This window comes from Homarus americanus, unplaced genomic scaffold (assembly GCF_018991925.1).
Source record: "Homarus americanus isolate GMGI-L3 unplaced genomic scaffold, GMGI_Hamer_2.0 scaffold8315, whole genome shotgun sequence".
Classification (NCBI taxonomy): Eukaryota; Metazoa; Arthropoda; class Malacostraca; order Decapoda; family Nephropidae; genus Homarus; species Homarus americanus.
The window spans coordinates 87,613-111,957 of record NW_024730914.1 but is presented as its reverse complement, the minus strand read 5'-3'; the positions used below and the strand labels follow the sequence as shown (position 1 = coordinate 111,957).

General features: G+C 41.2%; 1 protein-coding gene across 1 annotated transcript; it reads right to left on the bottom strand.

The window, feature by feature from the left end:
- Nucleotides 1-245: 245 nt before the first annotated feature.
- On the bottom strand, nucleotides 246-17,689 carry LOC121867392. Its single transcript, XM_042367307.1, has 6 exons — nucleotides 17,445-17,689; nucleotides 14,174-14,370; nucleotides 13,768-13,940; nucleotides 5,415-5,583; nucleotides 2,341-2,460; nucleotides 246-1,888 (listed from the first exon to the last, which is right to left on the bottom strand). Exons 1-6 carry the CDS (start codon nucleotides 17,687-17,689, stop codon nucleotides 1,470-1,472), a joined length of 1,323 nt encoding a protein of 440 aa, XP_042223241.1. The 3' UTR covers nucleotides 246-1,469.
- Nucleotides 17,690-24,345: the final 6,656 nt, after the last annotated feature.

The window sequence follows — 24,345 nt, the reverse complement described above, 5'->3', positions numbered from 1 at the left end:
ATGCTGTTCCCATACACACGCAAGTGTTAGTTGCCTTAAGATTTTACGCCAGTGGAACCTTTCAACATGTACTTGGAGATACAGCTGAAGCTGTAGCAGGGACAGGCCAAGCAGTCCGAGCCAATGTAGTCCGTAATTGGTTTAATTGATGAATTAAAATCAAATATCAATTCACCAATACATTTTTCCTCTGTTTAAATAGTATTTTTTAGTGCAGTATTCAGAGGTAATGCGAATAAAGCGTACATTGATTAAACTTTTATTTTCAATATACAGTACTGGACATACTAAAATGAACTTCTTTATAGAAATTAAATGGCTTTCTTTTACCTTAATAATATATGTACTATATCCTTGAGCAAATTTGATTCCAATACAGTATACTTTTAATACTACTAAATACCAAAGGCACTAAAGTTTGTGAAACAAAAAATCCTTATATAAAACATTTTTGAGAAATTGAAACAATAAAAAAATATTGCTACTGTTTGCATCTTAAACTACACAAATTGACATGGGTCACCACATCGTTGTGAAAAAATAATACAACTACTGTTATTTGTTGCAATTTTTTAGATTTAAGAATGGAATACAGTATAATTTTCATGTCTAGAATTACCTGCATCAATACCCGTAAATTAAAAGAAACTTGTAACCCAATACTGTACTACTATAAGTAATAAAGAAAAAATAGAATACTCTTTGCTTGTTAAGCTATAAAATGTAACATGAGACAGCACATCCTTATGAAAGAACCAATGCAACAACTTGCGCTTTGGAGACTAATGTGTGTTAAATAGCAGCGATTACAGTAGGCTGTTGGTGAATTTGCACCATTATTTCTGTTTCAACCTACTTGAATCGTACTTCGCAAACTAATAAATAAAACACGTTGAACTGGAAATTGACTACGTCTTACAAAATAAAGGAACCTTTAAAAAATAAAAATAAGTACATGAGCCTGTTTTCAAACACATAATTTTGAATGTGGTAGGAACTTTTACCCAAAACCTGGGTAAACATTACCCGTAGTACCACTGCAACACATGTTATGAGTTAACAAATGTGTGTCTTTCACTTAACTTCGTGATTTTAATGAACTTATGGAGAGATAAATATTCGTTACATTTTCATGACTAGTATAGGCTGCAAGTGAAAGTTACACAATTTTTGAACATGCCGTCTTCCTTCATAACAATCACTCAAAGGGAAATTTATAATAAGTGTTTGATGACTGTTCAACTACGCTATTAACACATTTACCAAAAGTAAAGGACTTACCTAAGTAAGCAACTACATATACACATACCATAAACACAGCATCATAGGATAGGATTTTTCGACTGCATAACTTTTGCAATGCATAGCATTGCAAAAGTTATGCACTCGGTGTTAGCTACAAGCTGTAAAAAACTGTCCCTCATTTGTGTTTGAACACGAAGCATCTCTGGAAGATGATCTTCATCTTTTCAGGCAGAAGAGGTTCGTGGCCTCCTGCCACTTCTGATCGTACTTGGCATTGGAGATGAACCCAGTTCATCAGTGTAATCACCAGTTACAGTTGACCTAACAGCTGTGGCAGAAGGGGTACTAGACCTACTTCGCTGTTCCGTGGTAGCAGCAATAGGTTGACGAGTATTGCTTGAACTACATGTTTCTACCTCATATGTTCCGGATGATGAAAATCCAGGAATGTTTGTAGGTGCTGAAGTTTCAGGTTCTAAATGCACAATGGGTACTGTGATATCATGTTCCTGTATATCCTCATTCAGAATGAGGGTTATAGAATCATCTTTCTCTTGAACGGGCCGAAACATAAATTCCTCTCGGAAACAACTAGCCGTAAACCTAGCTCCTGAGGGTCCGGGGGTTGGTTCTCTTTCTTCTTCTGGAAAGAAATGTAGTATAATAGGTTGGTTGAAGTTTATGTTAAGAGTATAATTAAAATATTACACTGTATTTCCAAATATATAAAAGCTTTTAGGAAAAATAATGGTTTGAAAAATAGTGTTGACCATCTAAATATATTTGTTTAAAATATTTTTAAATCTAAATATCAACTAGGCGTTAAATTTCTTATATTTGCATTTCTCAATTTTGTCCATTAACATACGAGTTATAACAACATTTAATATATAACTTAGGGAAGCAATAAACAAGCTAGAAATGAAACCAACTTACTAGTGGTTATTTTTCAAAATTATATAAAAATCAGTATAGTGTACAGTATTTCCAAATCAAGATGTGAAAAAATGTCTCCAAACGTTTTTTTTTTAAATAAAAAACAGACAGAAAAGAACAAAATATATCGGGGTTGGAAAAGTATTTTGACTGAATTACCATTAATAGGTTCTTCACTTTCAACATCCCCTGGAATCCCATGTATAGAGGCTGGATCTAATAGTTGAAGAATTGCTTCTTCAATTGCAGTGTATGTAATTTCAATTTGGGGGCCGCCACCTTGAAGAGAAAAAATAAATAATAACTCTTACTGTGAGCTGTGGTTACATACACTATACGCTAACTGTTATACTTGGCAGAAATCATAGTTACAAAGGAATCTACTGAAATAGTTCCAAACATTATAACCTAACCTATCATTGTAGCTGTAGCCACAAAAATTCTCCTTTATCTATGTCAAAAGTTAATTAGATTTAAGGTAACAAACAATAAATGGTAAAATAAGTAAAAAAAAATAGTCGCAGCCAGAAATTTTCAACCTGTATTAGTTGTAAACTCATAGGATAGAACATCCTTGCCTATAAGCCTTACAAAGTAAGATTCACATATTAATGTATACCAAATATGAATATAAATCTATTGATGAATGAAAATTAACGACATAAAAAAGAGGAATTATATGGTAAGCTACATATTATGACCTTCATTACCGTCGGAAATAACGTAATTATTAATAAGTAGTTTATAACAGTAACCAAACCTACCTAACCTAACTTCCTTTACCAACGGGAGGCCTCCGCCGCCCTGCCACACAAACTCATATTAACTATCTCTGTTCCACGTCAGTTGCGACACAATGACAAATGTCTTAAAATTGTGTAAACTATATGATAGGTATAATCAGATTCAGATTTGCCCCCGAGGGGGCTAGTTTATTGGGCACCCCCTTACATCCTGTGCAAGGTGAAGCGCAGAAGCGTTTACAGTGCCCAACAGGGAAGTATGAAAAGTTCATACTTGCCTTTATGACTCGTACATTAAGGGCGTAAAAGCCTATAGGGTCATAGGTTCTGTCAAGTTACATAAAGTGAGAGAATGATGAGTGTGTGGGGGGAAAGTTCCCCGTACATTTTATCTGTTTATGCCAAAGTGTGGCAGGTCCCTAATAATGTCAAATGCCAGGCCTGTGACTAGGAGGAGGGATATCTGGTCTGGGAGGGAAGAGGTGTTGGTAACGGCTGGGGACCTATAGGAGGAGGTCATAGGGCAAGTGAGGATGTAGTGAGAGAGGGTGTGAGAGTCGGGTTGGCCACAAAGTTTACAAACAGTGCGGTGAGGCTCAGGGTTGCCAATGTACTCCCATAGGTACCTGTACCCGAGGCGCAGTCTCATGTATATAAGCTGTTGAGATCGAGTTAGGGATTAATATTCTTTGTAGTGGCTGTTGTCGTCACCGGTTACAGCGTCATAGTGGCATAGTGTGACGCTACCCCGTTGTTTCAGGTGTGTCCAATTTTCGTTGAATGCCTCTCGTTGTGTGGCGTGTATGCGAGATTTGAGATGATTCAGGGAGAGGGCGAGAGTGGCTTCAATATCTTCTTCTTGTGTAGCTTCTTTGGCAAGCCGATCAACAGTGTCACAGGCAGTTATTCCTATATGTGACGGGATCCAAAGAAACTTGACACGGATGTCATCAGTTTGTTCTAGCCCGGCAACGGCGGCTAGGGTGTGTTCGGTGGCAGGGGAGGAGTGGGAGGGTAATTTGAGCCTCGCTAGCGCAGAAGTGCTGTCACTGATTATAAGGAGGTTCCAGCGTTCAGTGCGAGCATAGATCGCCCCCTCATGAATGCCCGCGAGGATGGCTATGCTTTCAGCATCAGTGGAGGAGGCCCAGTCGTGGACCCTGATTTTCCTGCAGGCCTGGCGCTCAGGAATCCACACAGCTGCCCCAGCGCTGCCCAGCGTGGTAACAGACCCAACACAGTAGACGAGGATAGGAGGGTGGGAGGTCTTTAGAGAGGAAGCGACATCATTAATCTGCTCAAGGCAGTTAAGTTTGAGCATATACCTCAGTTGGGTGGATTTACGACCAGGGAAGGTGTGGACGACAACATCAACACACGGGGAGGTCCACGGCGGTAGAGGCAGATGAGTGTACTCGGGAGGGAGAGAGGTCGAGGGGGTGTAGAAGTGATAACGCAGGATGTCAGCAGCAGTGTGGACGGGCCAGAGTTGAGAGGGAGGGGGGGAAAGTAATGGGGACAGGCCGGCGCAGGAGGGTGTTAAGATGTGAGTTCAGTGAGCGCGACAGGGGAGTCGGTTGCTCACTGCGAAGAAGTTTAACACCAAGGATGGCATTGAGAGCAGTAATTCGATCGCAGACGGGAAGCAGAATTAGTTCGCGCTGCATGACTTCTATTCTGGTGGTCATAGGGCAGCCGAGGATGAGTCTCATCGCTCTGTTTTGGATTTTCTCTATGCTTTGTTTCTCGCTCTGGGAGGCAACTACAAGGACAGGAGAGGCATAATCTATGACAGCTCTGACGATGGCAATGTACATGAGACGTAGGAGATAGGTATAATAAGAAAATCCAAAAGTTGTGGGGAAATTATTGACAAGTACAGACTTCCCTGACTACCGGGTGGGAAGATATTGGAAGCATAATGTGTTGTCTAATGGTAGACCCTGCTGCCATATGGCATCACGAAAATTAGGAGCAAGTCCAAGGTTGCTGATGTGACTAAATGTGTCATTTACACACAATTGCAGGGTCGCAATTGTTTCTCGTAATATCGACAACACAACATACATACTGTATATTGATTCTCACTTTTTGTGTTTTCATTTCGGTATTTATGGTTATTTATTATTAATATTATTATTAATAAAGAGTTATTATTATTAATAGTACTAAAGAATTATTATTACAGGCCCCGACGTGGGTCAGTGACTGTGCCTGGGTTGGTTAATCCACGTAAAAAAAAAAAAAATTTAGGTTGAACGGTAAAGTTTTTACTATTTACTCACACGGAAAACTTCGAAGAACGATGTTTCTTTTAATGAATGCGCTCATATAAGGAAAATATGTGTATTCATTCACGATGGAGAGCCACCACACTACTTACTTCCTTGAGTTTACAAACACGAAAATCGTACCAAGCCTCAGAAAAACCATAGTTAAGTTTGTTTCATATTGTCAATCAATAACCACGCTAACAATATTATGACTTACCTGTTCCACCAGCATATTTCTTATCTTGTGCTGCTTTTTTCTTAACGCTAACACGAAGATCATCAGAAAACTTCCGTCGAATTTGAGTAACATTGCGGGTGACTATACCAACAGCATTCACCGCATTTAACACTTCACCCCAGGCTGGTTTTTGAGTTGAAGTGTACAACTACTTGAGTCCAACTTCCTTAAAATCATTTCTTTTCTTTTGGCTACCTCAGTCACAAGAGCGTATACTTCAGCCTCACTAAATTAGGTCGTCTCTTCTTGGCTGGTGGTCCTTCCATGTTTACAAAATAATATATCTAGGGTATACAGTGTGTCGTTCCCAAACCAGGGGAAGGGTTCTAAATGCCATGCATTAAACTCACGTTGCCCTCGCATAGGAATGTGTATCAGGATTGCGTTGTGCGTGAGGGTCGACTCCAACAGCGGGTAATAATAGTGAACCTCATTGTCATTGAAAATAGGAGTTAAATGATACTGCAACTTGGCTATTTTTAAAGCTTCAAGAAGCGTCTGCACAGGCACAAGCTTTGCGTCCACACGTCCTATCCCGGCATCTACAATGCTGTCTATTAGTTCATTTTTAGAGGTTACAATTTTATGAACTGAAATTTCAGCAGCATGCAAATATTCTGTGAAGTAAAGGAGCCATTCTAACGTCGGGATTGCTTTCTGTAACCTAGTAACAATCCTCGAAACTTGGTTAGACTCCATTATGATTGCATTAACCTTTGATTCTAGAGCAGTAATCGCTTGAAAGGTTTGAGAAATAACGCGATTCTGTCGAGATACAGCCTGAACGACAACGTTCATTCGGTCCCCCAGTTTAGCTACATCATCGGCCGTTGCCGTGCCGAACAAAGCGCTTTGGATAAGACCCACAAAATTAAAGAGACCCCTTTTCGTCGTGCCCGATAATGCACTTCTTGAGCAAGATCCGCTAGAGATGCAGGTAGATTTTTCCCCACATCAACTAGAAACTCGCGAAGGTTCTGGAGACGAAAGTGTAGAAGGTCTATAGTTTGTGAAACCACTGTCGCATTCTTCGAAGCTGTGCCGAGACTACGAAGGATGTCCAATGCCGATTGTAGTTGGCCGTCGACGTTTTCCATCCGACGCGGAAGTTGGAGTAGTGGCTGTAGTTCACACTCGACGTTCATCACGTCCTCAACTATGAGAACGTGTCCGAGAGGTGCCACAAGTGGACATTTTCGTCAACACAACGGTGCCACAACAGAGTAGAAGCAAGACACTGACGATCCAAGCCATTCCGTAAGGAATTACAAACGAGTTAACGTCTACTCGCAGAACGTAGTTTCATACAATAGTCATTTGGGACATTCTGCTTCTGAACAGTCTGTAAGGATGTATCAATCACATTATCATCAACTGGAGGTAAGACATTTATCTGGGTCTTCTTCAGACGATCCGCGTGCACGACATCTGCGATCTGTGCATTAGGCTTCCATATTTTGAATTTGTTGCCTGCTTCTTTTGAGATTATGCGGAATGGACCAGAAAGTTTGGAGTTCCTTTCAGGTTCCCGTAACATAACAGCGTCCCCAACGTTCAGTGCGATAGGTTTAGCATGTTTATGTTGTTTGATGATCATTTCGGCGCCTGACGCCGCTAGCTGCGATCGTACTCGGTTATGAATTTCTGTATAGACACGAATTTGTTTTGCCGCAAAATCATCCGTATTATATACCGGGTATGGCGCCTCTGTAAGGATGTCGTAAGGCAGACGTTTATCTGTACCATAGACAATATAGTAGGGTGTTTTGCCCGTAGAGCTATTAACTGACCCATCTATCGACGCTGCAACCTGCGGTAACCAATCCTCCCATGCGTATTGAAAACCACTAACAATTGGACGCAGTATTTCTAGGATTTTACGATTGGTTCTTTCAACAAGGCCATTAGCGTGTGGATGATAAGCTGTCACAAAAGTTTGTTTAATTCCATATTGTGCACATATATGCTCTATTAGCTCATTCTTGAACTCTGTTCCATTATCAGAGAGTAAAACTTTAGGCATAGTATATGGACATATGAGATTCATCACTAATGCATAGGCTACTGCTTCGGCCGTTTTGCATTTTAGTGGGACTAAGACCACGAACCTGGAAAAATGATCCACACACACTAAGACGTATCCTGATCCCTGATGACTCATTGGGAGTTGTAACAAGTCAACAGCGACTGTGTCAAACGGACGGTCTGGTGTAGGATATTGTAGAATCGGGGCAGGTGATCCTGTTGATCCTTTATGTTGAGCACATGCCAAACAATTAGCTATGTGTAATTCTATGTCTTTCTTCATAGTGTTCCAGAAATACTTCTTTCGTAAATCCGCTAAGCATTTATCACGACCTTGGTGACCTGCTTGTGGGACATCGTGGAACAATGTCATTACTGCTTTGCACAACGTGTCAGGTACGACTATTTGAGACACATTACCCTCGGGAGATTTTCTCGTCCTATTGAGTACGTTATGTCGTAATTCAAACTGACTTAAGGGAAGAAATAACTTGGGGAGTTTAACATCCTCGCCCTATTCGAGAACAAAAATAACAGGTGACCAATATGGGTCGCGTCGTTGCTCATCTTCCAGCTGCGAAAGAGTGAATGTTGATACAGGCATTACTGGTGCTATATTTCTTGACAGAGCGTCGGCGACAACATTCGCCCTCCCAGGTAAATACCTAAATTCGGGGTCAAACTCTTGAATTGTCAGATACCAGCGTGCTAATCTGCCCGATAAGTTTCTGCCACGGAACAGTTCGGTGACTGCCGCACGATCAGTAAAAACAGTTATCTTGTAGCCAAAGATAATGTCTTTGAACTTCTTAAGTGCCCACACAACGGCTAACGTTTCTAAATGTGTCACCGAATAACGTGTTTCGGCATCGATTAGTTTGCGACTTGCAAATGCTATCACTCTAAACTTCCCACGCGTGTCCTCTTGCACGAGCACTGCTCCGACTCCAATTCCGGGAGCGTCGGTACAAAGAGTGAAAGGTCGAGTGTAGTCTGGGAATGCTAGAACCGGGGCATTGGTTAGCGCCGTCTTCAATGCCGTAAAACTTTCCTCGCGTTCAGCATCCCATTTGAACACTGCATCTTTTTTGAGCAACCTCGTTAGGGGCGATGCTAATGTTGCATAGTCCTCGATAAAGGAACGATAATAACCCGATAATCCGAGAAAGCTACGCACACGATCATTCGAGGTAGGACGCGGGAACTGAGATACAGCTTTGACTTTATCATTAACCGTGTGTATGCCCTCACCGTCGACTACATGACCAAGGAAATGGATTCTGGATTTTAAAAACTCGCACTTTGAGAGTTTTATTTTGAGTCCTGCTGTGGAAAGTTTGGCCAAAACTTCACGCAGTTTTATCAGATGGGAATCGACGTCCTTACTGACTACTATTAGATCATCCAAATAAGCGCAGACTGTGTTACCAATTAGTCCGGCAAACAGGGTGTTGATCATTCTTTGAAATGTTAGTGGGGCATTTCTGAGACCAAATGGCATTCGTAGAAACTCAAAGTGGCCCAGAGGCGTGCTAAATGCTGCGATTTCTCGTGATTTTTCATCGAGTGGTATTTGCCAATACCCACTAAGCAAATCTAAGTTGCTAAATACTGCATTATCCGTGCCTAAGGATTGCAATATGTCGCTCAAGATAGGCATTGGGTACCTATCGGGGATTGTTTGATCATTTACGCGCCTGAAATCTACGACAAGGCGCCATCCGCCATCCTTTTTCGGGACGAGGAATAATGGGCTATTAAAGGGGGATTTTGAGTGTCTAATGACATTCTCATCTAACATACCCTGTACCATATCTTGCACTACAGTGCACTGGCTATGAGGTAGTCTATAAGCTGTTACGTAAATAGGGTCGGTTCCTTCCTTTAATGCTATATGATGGGATGTTAAATCTGTCTGACCTAGCGTTTCCCCTGGCAAGGCTACTATTTCTGTAGTCGGCAAGCAGCTCTAACAGGCGTGTCTTGCCCTGTGGACGATCGATCACCTTAACATGTGGCGCTATTTGATCTATCCCGGCCAGTCGAGTCTGTTGGCAATTCGCAACAATACCTCGAATTGGGAATTTATTTGGTTGCACTTCGACATTGTTGTGATATCTAGAAAATCACACAAATAACATCCTTTCTTTAAGATTCACGATATTGAGAAATTGCTGCCGCAATCTCGTAGACTTGTGTGTGTGTCTTACAGCAGACACAGCTGATTCCAAGGTCCGGTGACTGGGTCAACGTTCAGAAAAAATCCCAAGTACAGCAAACCGCCGCTAATGGTGACACAACGTCATCCACAACACCATACCTCAGAATGCAGAGACCATCTCTCAGACCGGATATGTCATCATCACTAGGGTGGGTGCTGGGTGCTGGTAACTGGGGGTTGTTCACGCCATACGAAAGAATTTTGTTGACAGGACGTCGATTTATGAGTAGTCTCAACAACTGCAGTCACGTCCTGTCACACCCCGGGCAGTGAATGAATCATTTGCAGAAACTAATGTTCACTTCAGCTCACAGTATTGTTGTGTTGGTGAATTCCTCATTCTGGTAATGGAGAGTACTCTTCAAAATTGCAGGTACTATCTTCCAACTCTTGGTGCTGTAATCACGCTGGGAAGGCGTGCGGTCGAGGTCGAGATGTATCTCTGACGCACGATCCGCCTTCCTCTTAATAGGATTGGTAGACAACACTTTCGTCCTAGCGGTGAGCATAGGTTCAGAATGACTCTTTGCTGTGAAGGAAACACCTTTAAACGTAACACTATTATTACGTGGACGAACATCTATCACGTTCTTTCGAAGAGTCGGTAGACCAAGTAACCCGTCGGCTGGCAAATTCAACTGCCGAACTATATAAAAGTCTGCGTAGAAGGGCGTACCACGTCTTGAGAATCCGAGCGGTAACGTCACCATTCCTTTGATGCTCAGCCGAGTACCGGAAAATCCTTCGAGCTCAGCGTTACTAGGCCTCCATTTGAATTTGCGGTGAGGGAATTTACGTTGTAACTCGCGATATGATGTCAAGGCCAATACATTAGTGCAAGCACCTGTGTCTATATCAAGAGCCAATCTGGTATTATCCACTCTCACCGGTACTGACAACACTTCCACTTTGCTAAGCGCCGCTACTAATGAGGCCGCTATAGAAGTGCTGTGAGGAGGGGTGGGAATTATCCTATCTAAGTCAATAAGCTAAAAAATTTGGCTTCAAAAAAGCAGGTGCAAATGATGTAATCTCAGTTTGACTTTTGTACAAATGTATATACATTTGGGTAATTTAATCTAATTTAGCCTAGGTTCTGGCCGCTATTGGTTGCTGGTGCAGGTTTCACAATCTGTTTACGATAAATAAAGAATCTACCAACAAAGAAAATACGTTTTTGTTGACAGTGAAATACATTTATTTACACAAAAGTTAAGTACATGTTCAAAATATCAATGTTATACAATGCACATTTATTATATAGTTGTCATAAAGATACACTAATACAGCTATTAACATGTAAGTACAGTTACCTTGTCATGATCGCTAACCCGAAAACCTTAAGGATTCATATTACGCTCAAACGTCCACAAAACCCCGCGAGTCCCCCAGTGGAAACGTCCCCCGTTTCCCCGTCTTTGTTTGTAGGGAACTCTGAATATAATCCGTGGATTTCGTAGCAGACGCTGTATGTTGGGACCTGTTGCCATCTAACCCTTTGTAATCAATTTAATTTTGCTTTTGATAGTAGGGAATGAAACCGAGTTTATAGTCTCAGTTTCAACGTCAGAGTGTACAGTAAATTAATTCATCGGAATAGAAGTAGGTGGACTCCCCGGCCTATTTTGAGTGAGGGCGCCGCGGGCATTTCTACCGTTAGCGAGTGCCCGTCCCTTCATCCATACAGGTATGCCATTCCACTCTGTGTTGTAATTCGCCCTTCTTTAAGTGATTTGACCCAATTAATAGTTGATCGTGCAAGTAACGTAGTTGATATGCTCCGAGTGAAGTTGAATCGGCTGCTTGTCCAATTAACCAGTCCGTTCACACGTATTTATATTTGGGTTTTAAGTAACGAGACCCAAACGGTAGTTCCTTTGTTTTATTATAAAAGGTTGTAGTTATAATTCCTGAGTGTATATCAACCGTAAGTTTCACTGTCTAGGAGTGAACGAGAAAGGGACGGCGTTTACGTACGATAAACGTTAGGTCACGTCCTTTCGATACGAGTTGAGGCGAGCCACCGAAGCTTAGGGGCATCGCAGTGTGTGCTTACAGAAATGCCAAGCTATGGGTCTCGCTCTCTTGGGCGAGTTGCCCGCTCACGTGTCCATCTCATGTCTTACAGTGGAAAGTTACAGGGTGGTGAATCTGAATATAATATCAGATGTATTGACCCATTTATATAATACGTTCTGTTGACGAGACAGGGGCCTATTACAAAGTCATATTTATGTCTTTAACGTCCCCGTGTCCGGATGTTGTATCCACTAAGTCTGGGGAGATGTCCGAGGTCCAGTAGGATCAGTTACCTTCGTGAGACCCGGCCGTCAGACTACCCATGGCCCCCACAGCTGGCTCGTCGGGCCCTAACGCTCGGCCTGCGAGGCGACCCCAAGCCACACACCACTACCAGCCCCCATCAGTGGTGGATGAGTGTCTAACTCAGTAGGGCTATTTGTGTGGTGGGATTAATCCACCGGGATCTCCAGAGTTCGTCGGAAAGTACCCCACGGCCGTTGCTCGAGTATCACTCCCGACGACCGAAGGTGGTAGTGGCAGTTGCACCTGGTCTTTATGGTGCTAAGTGACTATAAGAGTGGTGTGTTATTGAGTATGTTCACCCAATAGGGTTGGAAGTGTTATTGAGTATGTCCACCCAGTAGTGGTGTGAGTATGTTGAGCCTGAGGGCCTAGTACTAGATTTCGTCTATTGGTACATATACATTTTCTCCTACTTTCATATTAATGTTTAAATAATTTTTGTATTAGTATATTGTGTCTATTATTGACCTACAGTATTTACCGTTATTTCTTCCCGATTGCTTGTTACTATCATTACACGAGCCTCTGCTACCAATGGTAATAAGTATGAGAGTAAAAGGAATTGTTACTGACAGGCCCTCATAACCTAACCCGCTCACTACGGTTACATTTTCTTTGACCGGGTTTTTTAGCAACTTGGCTTGTATTGGGGACTTAACACATGTGGCTTCTATCTTATTTGAAATACATTTTTTCCTGCTCAAAAAATCAGGTAAATATTTTGCTTTCTCGTCTTCACTCTTTTTTACCCAAACCTCTTTCTTTAGGACATACTTTCTGTACCGAGGCAAATTACCATTTCCATATAATGCCCTACGCAAATCTAACATTTGTAGCCTACTCACGCTACACAGCTTCTCAACCAATTCTGGAAGGTGTCCAGTTCACAGTCAATTTCAAAATATTATTTACAGATTCACAGTTATTATTTGTCCAGAGCTTTGCAGAAATGCCGAGGCTCACACACACACGAATACAATAATGGCTTCAAAATACGTTCTAAATGTGGGAAAATTCATAAAGTGGGGTTCTAATTTTAAAAATTTTTCCTCAAAACTAAGCAAATCATTACAGGTAGCCTTCACCAAAAATTTTATTTACAGTGGCAAGTCTCTCGTGTGCGTTACAACCAACAACGTGACACAGATGCCTGGAAACATTGTCTGTTTACTGCACACAATATACACTGTCTTTGGAAAACAACTCGTAATGGCTTTCATCAAGGCCAGTTCCTAATCACTGCCTATGCGTATTTCAATGGAGTCTACAAGTTTTGCTTTTAGGTGTGCAAAAAAGGAATGGTAAGTTTCGAAAGCACCATCTCAGTGTAAGTACATCGGTCCCAGAAAAATTAGAAAGTCACCTGACTCCTTATGTAACACCGATTTGTTCTTGTAGACTGTTGTCGTTACAAAGCACGCATCCACGTTAAATGTCCTAAAACACTACCAACACAAACATTCCGCTTCAAATCCTCCATCTGTTCTTTGGAATATAGAATAACACAAGGCGGCATCCCTTTCTTGCGAACACTCGCATTATCGTTTAGCACGGACAGCACATCATCCGCGATATTCGCTCTCTGTGGTCTGTCGTTTCTCGACTCATTGTATATCTTATTGCGAATCTGTTTAAAGTCTCTCGGTGCCTCCAACGAATTTTCTTCAACCATTCACCTCGCGGGGTGTCTTGCTTTTCATCTCCTCTCTAACACAGTAGGATTACTCCGTACGTACGCCCGGGTAGAATTTTTTGCATTACCATGTAACACTGTTGTGTCCACATAGACACCACCACCACAGACAAGCCATCAAACACACCACCCAACACCCGCTTCTTATATGAGGCGTCGGGTGGCGTAGTAACGGCGAAGCTTCGTCCGCGTGGCCGCGGAGCTAGCGGAAGCCGCTTCGATTTCCCTCCCACGCGACTCTCTGTACAATACACATTGTTCTTCAAATAAATTACTCTCGATCCACTATCACTATTTAGCAGAACGTAACTATTAACCGTGCTACCTTTGCAACTGTCCCATACACCACAGTCATCAACATAATCACTTCTCCCCTTCATCTTTTGTTTGGCAACGTTCACGACGAGGGAATATACAACGTTGTCGTTCTTAACGCCCAGATTTTAGAACGTCGACACAATGTAAGAAATTTGCCGGGAGATGGAAGTGTAGGAAAGTCGCAAATGCCATCTCGGTCGTCGGCACGGATGCGGACGCATTTCCGCGGACCGGATGTCTCTTCGGGTAAAGTCACGTCCGATACACGTACCTCCCGGCGGTAATAATCACACACGGGGTCGTCCTCAATTGGCGAAAGGGGTATCGGCGGTAGGTTTTCGTACGGAGCCGGTCTGTAATGCAAAAAATATATGTAAATCGGGACACTCAAATCCAAAAATTAGCATAAAATAAGCAAATGTATGGTATGCATTAAGGGAAGTTAAGGTAACTTACATGATGGGGTTGTTTATTGATATACAAAAAAAACATTAATATATCTCAAAGGGATGAAGTCATCCTCACCCCAGTCCAGGAATGTCCCTCTCAGGACTCACATAAATCCCTAATATTTCATATAATTAGTTATAATACATAGTTATATTCTAGATGCAAAATTTCTATATTTCTTTAATATTTCATTTATTTTCCCATTTGCAAACATCCACTCTATTTGCATGGGGACATTATTTATATGGGCATATTAAGCAATGGGCATTCCAGTATATAATGTGGGATCTGGATGTTCTACAAACTCTACATTCTTTATCCTGTTCATTTCTCTCAGCTGCCAATAATATTTATATCATAATCTTAATGTCATATACACCGAATCTTTCCCATATGTAAATTTTGTGTTCATGACGGTAATGTTCACTTTTCTGGTATTGATCGTATTTTCCGTAATTTGCTCCTTAATTGCTTCAAGGTTTTAGTACATATTACGTCGATCTCGGCCTTTTCCGCGGCTATTACATCTACCGCTTCAATCCCCAAGGGACCCATACAAATTGAACATTATGGCCATTTTTCCTTATTGTATTTACTAATTTTCTACATGAACCAATAAAGACTGGACTCTCACTGTTCAAAGAATCCAAAGCTGCCCTACTATCAACAAAAAAATATGCATCTTTATACCTCTTTACAACATTTTTCAATACTACTAACATTGCATATAACTCAGCTTGTGTTGATGAAATAAAACTGCTCAACCGAAGTCCAATTTTGATGTCAACATTTTCTTGTTCTGTGTAAGGATCCCGCACCCTGCCCTGACATAACTGAACCGTCACAATATGTGTTTAATTTAGGCAAATTACTAATATTATTAAGCCCTTAACTGTCCTGGTTCATGTAATGATTTCTTCATTGTGAGAGGCACTACGTCTAACTCTACATCTCGTTCTTCCCAGGGTGGATTCATACAACTTTTCTGAACAGCTGTACACCAGTCTGCCAGATTACATTTTTTAATAATAATCCATTCATGTATCCTCTCTTGCCTTGCCTGTAGAAGGTCCTTTTAAACCATCATTTATATCTTGTACAAATTTACCCCCACTGTTCCCTCAAACTGCTGCAACTGTATTAATTTCATTGACCCTCTGTAACCTTAGTTCCATTTTCATTATCTCAATCATTGCATTTTTTTGACACCCTAAAATTATTCTCATTGCACGATCTCAAGCTTCCGTAGCCTTCCTTCACCGGTACAAGAGAGGACAGGTGCTGCATAGTCGATCTGATGGTAGAAATATACATCATTCTCAGTATGGGTACCCCAGCACCTTTACCACAAGAGCCTTCAAGGGCTGTAATCTTGAGTAAGGAGTTGATATATATTTCTGCCTCTTTACTTTCACTAGTAAAGCCAATATACATTCCTAAATATTTATACTTGTCAACAATTTTTCCATTTAGAAAAACGGATTCAGTTCCTCTTCCTTTACATTCACACTTGGTTTTTTCTTCATTGATAACTAAGCCCACCTTTTGAGAAAGAACACTAAAATTATTTAGTAATGCAATCTGCAAATTTTTTACAGAGTTTTCTTGAAATAAGATATTTGTGTGATGTTATTTTGTTCATTAAATAACATTGGACACGACATCCTCTCCATCTCCTCCTTACTCTTTGACCTCATCTTCTCAGTTTTCCTCTCTTCCTCAGCCCTTTTCTTTGCCCTCTTCGCTTCCTTCTCCCTCTCTTCTTTCAGCTTGGCAGTCACAATTTTGTCAACGCCATCAATGCAGCCCTCCCTTCCCGGTTTCCTCTGGGCTGCCAGGAAGCTTTTCTCTCGTTCGTGCACTTTGCTGTCGTCTGCCACATCAAACAACTTCTCAGCTATATCCTCGAACCTCATCTTCAGCTTCCCGTTCTTCATTTTCTTCCTTTTCTGTTTCTGTCCATTTCCCTTCATCATCGTCGTCTCCCTCCGCATCCTCCACAGGTCGTGGACTCTCATTTTCACCCTGATTTCAGAGATAGTGGGGACAGTGGCCTTCCTATACACATCCAGTACCTTCTCAGTCACCTTGTTGGTGGCATCCATATAATCAAAAGCATTTGTTCTTCTCCTTAACCTCTCGTTTTCTGCTTCATAAGCCAGGGCACTTCCAACTTCCTTGTTCAGAGGCATCTTGTTAGATGGCAGAGGCATCCGAACCCCGAACACCTTATCGTTACCCTGGCGCAGCTGAGTGTTGCCAATCTTAGGACGACCCATCTTGGTGGCGGCCCTTTGAACAACACAGAAAAAACAACTTTCAGCACTTCAATATCACCACCTATTGAACAATATTTTATTCAAAAGTACGGACTGAGATTTTGTCCTTAACTGTCCAAGTCAAGGCTACTTGGGCTGAATTCGTTGATCAGTCCTGGGACGAATATTACCAATGGCGTGAATAGATTCCGTGGAATAAATTCAGGGCATTCCCGTCCAGGGAGCCTCAACAAACTCTGTAAATATTGCCATTGGCCTGCCATTGGCACATATACGGAGTTTGGTAATGTTCCATGAGCGGGAATGTCCTGAATTCATTCCACGGAATCTATCCACGCCGTTGGTAATATTGGGCCCTGGTTTTCGAAATATACCTATGTGGTGACTTGCAGCAAAAATATCGGCATAATTTGTAGCGCATTGAGTTGTAAAACAATAGCATATTATGAACCAGTGTACACAGTAGTCGAATAATCCAATTCAATAACTTGATTTTAACAGGTTGTGCCACATTGCCAGTCCCTTTATTATTTACAGTTTTTTCGCATTTTTCATGCCAAACCCAAAAGTATCCACAAACCTTCTAATGCAATGATGTAAAAAACTCAAACATATTCGGAATTAGCGTGGCCGATAGACAAATAATCCAACCCAAGCAATTAGATTTTGAAAACTTTTGCCAAACTGTCACTCCCTACTGCTCATGGACCATGTCTACTGCGTGCTTCTCTAGAATCGGCCAGTGTGCAGTGCCTCTTCTCATTGCACATTTATTCCTGGGCATACTTCGTAGTAAGTGTTCCTTTGATCTCCAATCCCGCACCATCTTCTCAGTTACACCGTATTCTCTTGAAGCAGCACAATTGTTGTGTGACTGGGCATATGCTATCACTTTCAGCTTAAAACAAGCTTCATATCTCATGCGTTTAACAATTGGAGCCATGGTGAGGTTTTGTGGTAGCTGGATACAGTATTAATATACCGTAGTGTTCACACGGAGAGAGTGCTATTGCTTATGGAGTGATTACTCAACAACTGGACAAGGCAAATGAGAGAAGGGGTATCACGTTTGGGGATAGATACCGTTACATGACCTGACGTGGTCACCTTACACATATATGGTAATCATTAAGAATCAAACTCCGAATCAGATGACCTGCCTTCTTCTTCATCATTGTCATCCTAAATTTACTACTGTCGGTAGTTAAAAGAATTAAGTCATTTATTGAATATTCTATGTAAAAAAATAAATGTTAAATTAATTATTTATAGGAGAAACGTATTATGATCAATAAATATATGGTATTACTGGCCACTTCAGACACAAAGACGGGATAAAAATAGCCCATCTCCCCCTCTTACAGCTGCCAATGGGAAGTGTGTTGGTAATTAAATTTGATGTTTATTTTCAGTTTGTCTAATTTATCATGTATCAAATTAATATTACTAGAAATTGTGTAGGTAGTAGGCAGCTACCAAACAGGGAGGTACTACTGCCTGGGAAGATATTGGAAGCATAATGTGTTGTCTAATGGTAGACCCTGCTGCCATATGGCATCACGAAAATTGTGACCAAGTCCCAGGTTGCTGACCTGACTTTCTGCCTCATTTACACAATTGCAGTTTCAATTGTTCCTCTTACTTTGACAACACAACATACATACAGTATATTATTTCTCACTTTTGATCTTTTTTTTTAATTTTTGTATATATTTATAGTTAGTTACTTAAAATAAGGCCAATTCATTTCAAGTAATGGCATCAAATGTAACCGGCTGGTGTAGTGTAAACACTAGTGACGTCACTTAAGCGTCTGTAATTAACTGTCGATAGTTTCAAGAATTAACGCACTCATTTACTGAATATTCTTTGTAAGAAAATAAATTTTAAATCAATTATTTATAGGAGAAAATATTATTATCAGTAAATATACCGATACCCGGTATGCATTACTGATCACCTCAACGGCTAAAAATAGCCCAATCTCGCGGTCACTTTCCCTTTCTTGTCTCCTCACTGGCAAATTGGGGGGGGGGGAGCTGTGTGATGATAGCAGCTGTGTTTATTACAGGGTATGTTAGAGAGGTTTATAATACATTTTTATTATTTTAATATACCGGTAATCTTAATTTGAATCCAGCTTGCCAAACGTAAGTTTCAGTATAAAATAATTACTGGTAGGACTTTGTGAGTGGCTTACGATGTTTCCATCACCACTCTTGACACAATATTTAAGATGTAAGAATTTTATATTTGTTGCTTAAGACGACCCCCTAACTTTGGGCATATTTTTTTAATGTTCAAATTTCGTCTTATAAGCCGAGATATACGGTAATCTATTTTGATCCTTAGTGTTAGTGCAGGAGGAACCAGGGTACCTGGAAGAAACCAGTGACGTTTGGTAGGGTCACACTGGCTAACACCCTTCTCAGGTCTGTCCTGGGATCAACTTGAACCCAGGACATTGATTCAGATATATGCACATTTCTGGGGGAATTCCCCCTGGTTGAGAACCCCTGCTCTATAGGTATGTATCCCTGCAGCAACACTTCTGCTAAAAATCTGTGAAACTAAACAAAAGAATGGCAATATATGTTTTGTGCTGAGCCTTGGAGCAAGGCATAGGCACATGGAGCTACAGTATCTCTTGTTATAATAATCTTGTATGTACTTCCACTTTTCAATTTTATCAATGATTGCAAAATTATACAGTTGGTCCTCACATTAAGCGGTCCCGCATTCCGCGTTTCACCGTTAACGCGGTGCCTTGCCAGAACCTAACATTCTTACATTCCGCGGTCGCGAACGCCATTACGCGGAGAGCGGCTGGCAAGCCGCGCCATTTTTGGATCCAAACCTCCCGCCATCTGCCATGTTGTGTAAGAGGCCCGAAAATGGTGCGCACAAGGTCGCCCAGTCATCAAAACATTACCGAGTTCTTTACCCGCCACCCACCACAACCGGCCCAAGTCAGTGATAGTGATAATTATAGTGAGGATATGGACTTATATGACTTTGGGGTTTAACAAAGAGGCCCTGCAAGCCTCTGTGGTGGATAGTGATACAATTGATACCAGTGATACAGGTGAGGGCCAATAATCTGCCCTCTGCCTCGGAACCAACCCCCCATCCCCGTGTGCCCAGCCATCTTTTCTACTAATGTAAGTGTTAAAAAACCTAATATTATTGATATTTCTCTTAATTATTAATTGTGTGTGCATGCCATCATAAAGTTAAGATAATATTTTTACTACAACATACAGTAGTTGTGTGTCGTCAAAAAGTGGAGTTTGGGGATCGGCCTGGACTCCATTTCAATTAATCCCATATGTTATGTTGTTCACTTTACGCGTTCCTCACTTTCCGCGGGACCCTCTGGGTTACATTAACCGCGTAATGTGAGGACCAACTGTACTTCATTAAATTATTTTGTACAATTTTAAGGAGATGTGTAGCATGTTACAAATACAGTAGGTTCTCAAATTGTGCGAGTTTTTATTTTGACAAAAAAAAAACACTACACATTTTCAAATTTCGACTGGTTTGAGCGGCCCGCCAACGTTCAGACATGCACAATCGTGTAACCCTTCATTTTTCTTATGTACAAAAGATTCATTATTGTTTATTACTGAATGTCTTTTTGATTGAATTAATGTTTGTGTGCAAAATGAACAATACAATTCATTAATAATACGTAGAATATTAAAACGCACGAGGAGACGAGACGGCATTGTTTTTGTTATTGTTTACAAAACCAGTGACTGACTGGTTCTACATATAAAACTGAAGAAAATAAGACCCTGGTTGTAGCTGTAGTAAAATTAATTGGTTGTTTTAAAGAATGTTATTTAATGTTAATAAATGGAACATTGGAAGTAGCTAACCATTAATGGTAGATTCCACGAAGCTCCTCGGCGTCACCATAGACAACAAACTAAATTGGAAACCACACGTCAGTAAAATTGTCAAATCCTCCAGTTTCCGTCTCCACCTCCTCCGCCGACTCGAGTCCCTCGGAGTTCCTGCACCCGAGCTCCTCAGTGTTTACACAACATTCATACTTCCCAAGCTCACCTATGTCTCCCCCAACTGGTCTTCCTCCCTAAATGCCACACAATGTAAACACCTAGAAAAAGTGCAAAAGAGGGCATGCAAGATTATTCTCTCCCCTTCCTACTCCACATATCAAGAAGCGCTCAACACACTGACCCTTTCGACTCTCACTGACCATCACCACGACCTCATCTGCAAATTTGGTAAGAAGCTTCTACACCATCCTCGACACCGGCTCCTACTACCACCTGAGATCCCTCGCCCGAGAATTGCTGTTCGACACCACAACCGCATCCAGCCCATACGTGCACGAACTGTTCGCTATAAGAACAGCCCAGTCCCAACCATTGTAAAAATTATCAATAACTTGTAATAAACCAGTGTATTCACTCCCAGTAAACACTACTCCTTGCACTGTCACTATGTGGAAATGAACTGTAGTTTGAGCTTTTCCCCATCTAGTTATTATATATCTTATTTGTATCACTTATGTTACTTGTATATTATTTGTAATTCGAAACCCATTCCCCAAATATGTAACTGTATATTTTCAGCCTTCTGGCTGCCAAGCTCTTTCAATAAACCGTTAATTATTATTATTATTGTTATTACATGTAAAAACATTGTCATGATCGTGATGACGGCTAACCTGAAAACCTTAAAGATTCATATTATGCTCAAACGTCCACAAAACCTTCCGAGTCCCCCAGTGGAAATGTCCCCCGTTTTCTCTGTTTCCTTGATGACGTCATCGATAGGCCGTCATTGTCTAAAGGGAACTTTGAATATAATCCACGGATTTCGTAGCAACACGTTGTATGTTGTGACCTGTTGCCATCCAACCCTTTGTAATCAATTTAATTTTGCTTCTGATAGCTCAGTCAGAGCATTGTCAGTGAAGATAATAGTTGGGAATGAAACTGAGTTCATAGTCTCAGTTTCAACGCCAGAGTGTACAGTAAATTAATTCATCGAAATAGAAGTAGGTGGACTCCCTGACCTATTTTGAGTGAGGGTGCCGCGGGCATTTCAACCGTTAGTAAGTGCTCGCCCCTTCACCCATACAGGTCCCTAACGCAGCCTAGGCCGTGTCTGTAGCGTGGATGTTGTATCCACTATGTCTGGGGAGATGTCCGAGGTCCAGTAGGATCAGTTACCTTCGTGAGACCCGTCAGACACTTCAGACTACCTATGGGCCCCATAGCTGGCTCGTCTGACCCTAACGCTGGCCCGCGAGGTGACCCCGGATCACCAAGCCACACACCACTACCAGCCCCCATCATTGGTGGATGAGTGTCCAACTCAGTAGGGCTATGGTGTGGTTGTGTTATTCCACTGGGATCTTCAGAGTTCGTTGGAAAGTACCCCATGGAGACAGGACCCCATGGCTGTTGCTTGAGTATCACTCCTGATGACTGAGTATTGTAGTGGCAGTTGTCCCTGGTCTTAATGGTGCTAAGTTACTGTAAGAGTTTGTGTTATTGAGTATGTCCACCCAGTAGTGGTGTGAGTATGTTGAGCCTGAGGGCATAGTACCAGTTTTCGTCTGTTGGTACATATATATTCTTTCTCCTACCTCCATATTAATGTTTAAATAAAGTTTGTATTTGTATATTGTGTATTATTTACCTACAGTATCTACCGTTATTTCTTCCCTATTACTTGATACTATCATTACATATACCCACGAGCCTCCTCTCGTCACGCTACCAATGGTTATAAGTATTAGAGTAAAGGAAAATGTTATAAGAGGCACGGCCCTTATAACATATCGTCATTACTCCACATAAGAATATGAAAGCAACATTTATTTACTCTTCATAAATGTTTTAATTAGTGTTTCTGAATTTAAAATAAAAATGCTACCCACCAGTGGTGGTTAAGTTGAGAACATAAGGACAGCCAATGATGATGTGTGTGTTTTTACTTGGATGACAAAGTTGCCAAGTCATTGGGTTCAACTCTAGCTGAAGCTGTAGAACATAAAAACTTTTTCTGTGATGTTTTTTGTTTTTATTTAACTTTATCTGTTATTTTTGTTGGTTTATTAGGATGTTGTTTTATTACAGGTGTAGTAATTCGCCCAAAAAGTAGGGTAAATACAGCAAAATTTTGCCAAACATCGAAAGTACCAGACGCAAATTAATTTTCTCCATAGGAAGTTGTATTTAAATTTGGACCATTTGAATTTCGCGAGGGTCTTGCAGTGTAAATGGGTGTCCAAATATGAGAGCCTACTGTATACCTTTTGCTCATTATGTTCTATGTGTGGGTGAAATATTTAGTTTAGAATATACACTTGTATTTGTAGCATCCTCATCAGAAATGACTGATTAATCCTGTGTCTTTCATCTTTGTCAAACAATCTAATATCATTGGCTTAAGGATACCTGGCTTAATGCTCTTATTGAAGAAATAACACCCCAAAGTTTGTTTCTGTTTGGAAGCTAAAACCTTTTGCTATAAACACCATCACATACTGTGCTGTTTCTCCATATTCCCCTAAATTCTTCTACCTCACCTTTACTGATGTTATTCCTTCCTTTAATGATACAAGACTCCACAAACTTTATCTTGTTTTGTTATATTTTGAGCCTTTGTCTTGAAAAGGCCAAAAAGACTGATTCCAACCAACATTAAAACTAATCCGTTGTAACCAATATCTTGAGTGTGTGTGTGTGGAGTGGGAAGGACAAAAATTATATGTCCTTGGACTTGTGAAGTACGGACTCCGAACAAAACAGCTCTGATGATCCGAGTAATGCCGTCCCTTCTCTTTGCTAGTATACTGCCAGATTCTGGGGTCATTAATACTAAGGGTAAATACTTAACTCTAATCTTAATTTCTAAGGGTCGCTGCCACCAGACCCCTTCTGGACAGCATGTAGCTCCTTAGGTAGCGTGCAGAGTGGACTAGGCATTGGGTTAGGTTTTCCATTGACCAGATCGATAAGGGGAAAGAAGGGTGAAACCATAACATGTCTTAATTAATTTATTCCTTATAAAACATAATGGTAAAAAAAAACCTATACATGAATTGGCCTTCCTCAGAAGAACAACGAAAATGTTGGTTACCCGGATGGGCCCCAGACTCTTACATTAATGGCGTGTCATCCACCTACTTATTGCATAACAATCTGTGACCACCGTACCTCGGTCATTCCTTCTCACACTATCCCTTAACACATCAGACTGCTCCACCTGTATGGAATATAGCACCGTCGGTTATCGTACATAGTAGCACCATCTCAACACACCTGTTACACTCCATACCTGCAAGTATGGGACTCCTTGTGACTTTTAGGTATACCCAACAGGCACCTCGTTCGCACACCGCCCTCGGTGGGTAAAGACGAGGGCTTCACCTAGAGACATACCATCACTATTTCTACGCCTGGTATTATAGGTCGCTCCAAGTGACGACCGCAGAGTTTCTCACGGTCTCCTTATTTGTGACTACTCATTTGGAGTGGTGTGCTGGAAATCCACAGGTTCACAGTGGATTGGCATAGCGGGAAGTAGTCACCACCTGTTGTGACGCTCAGA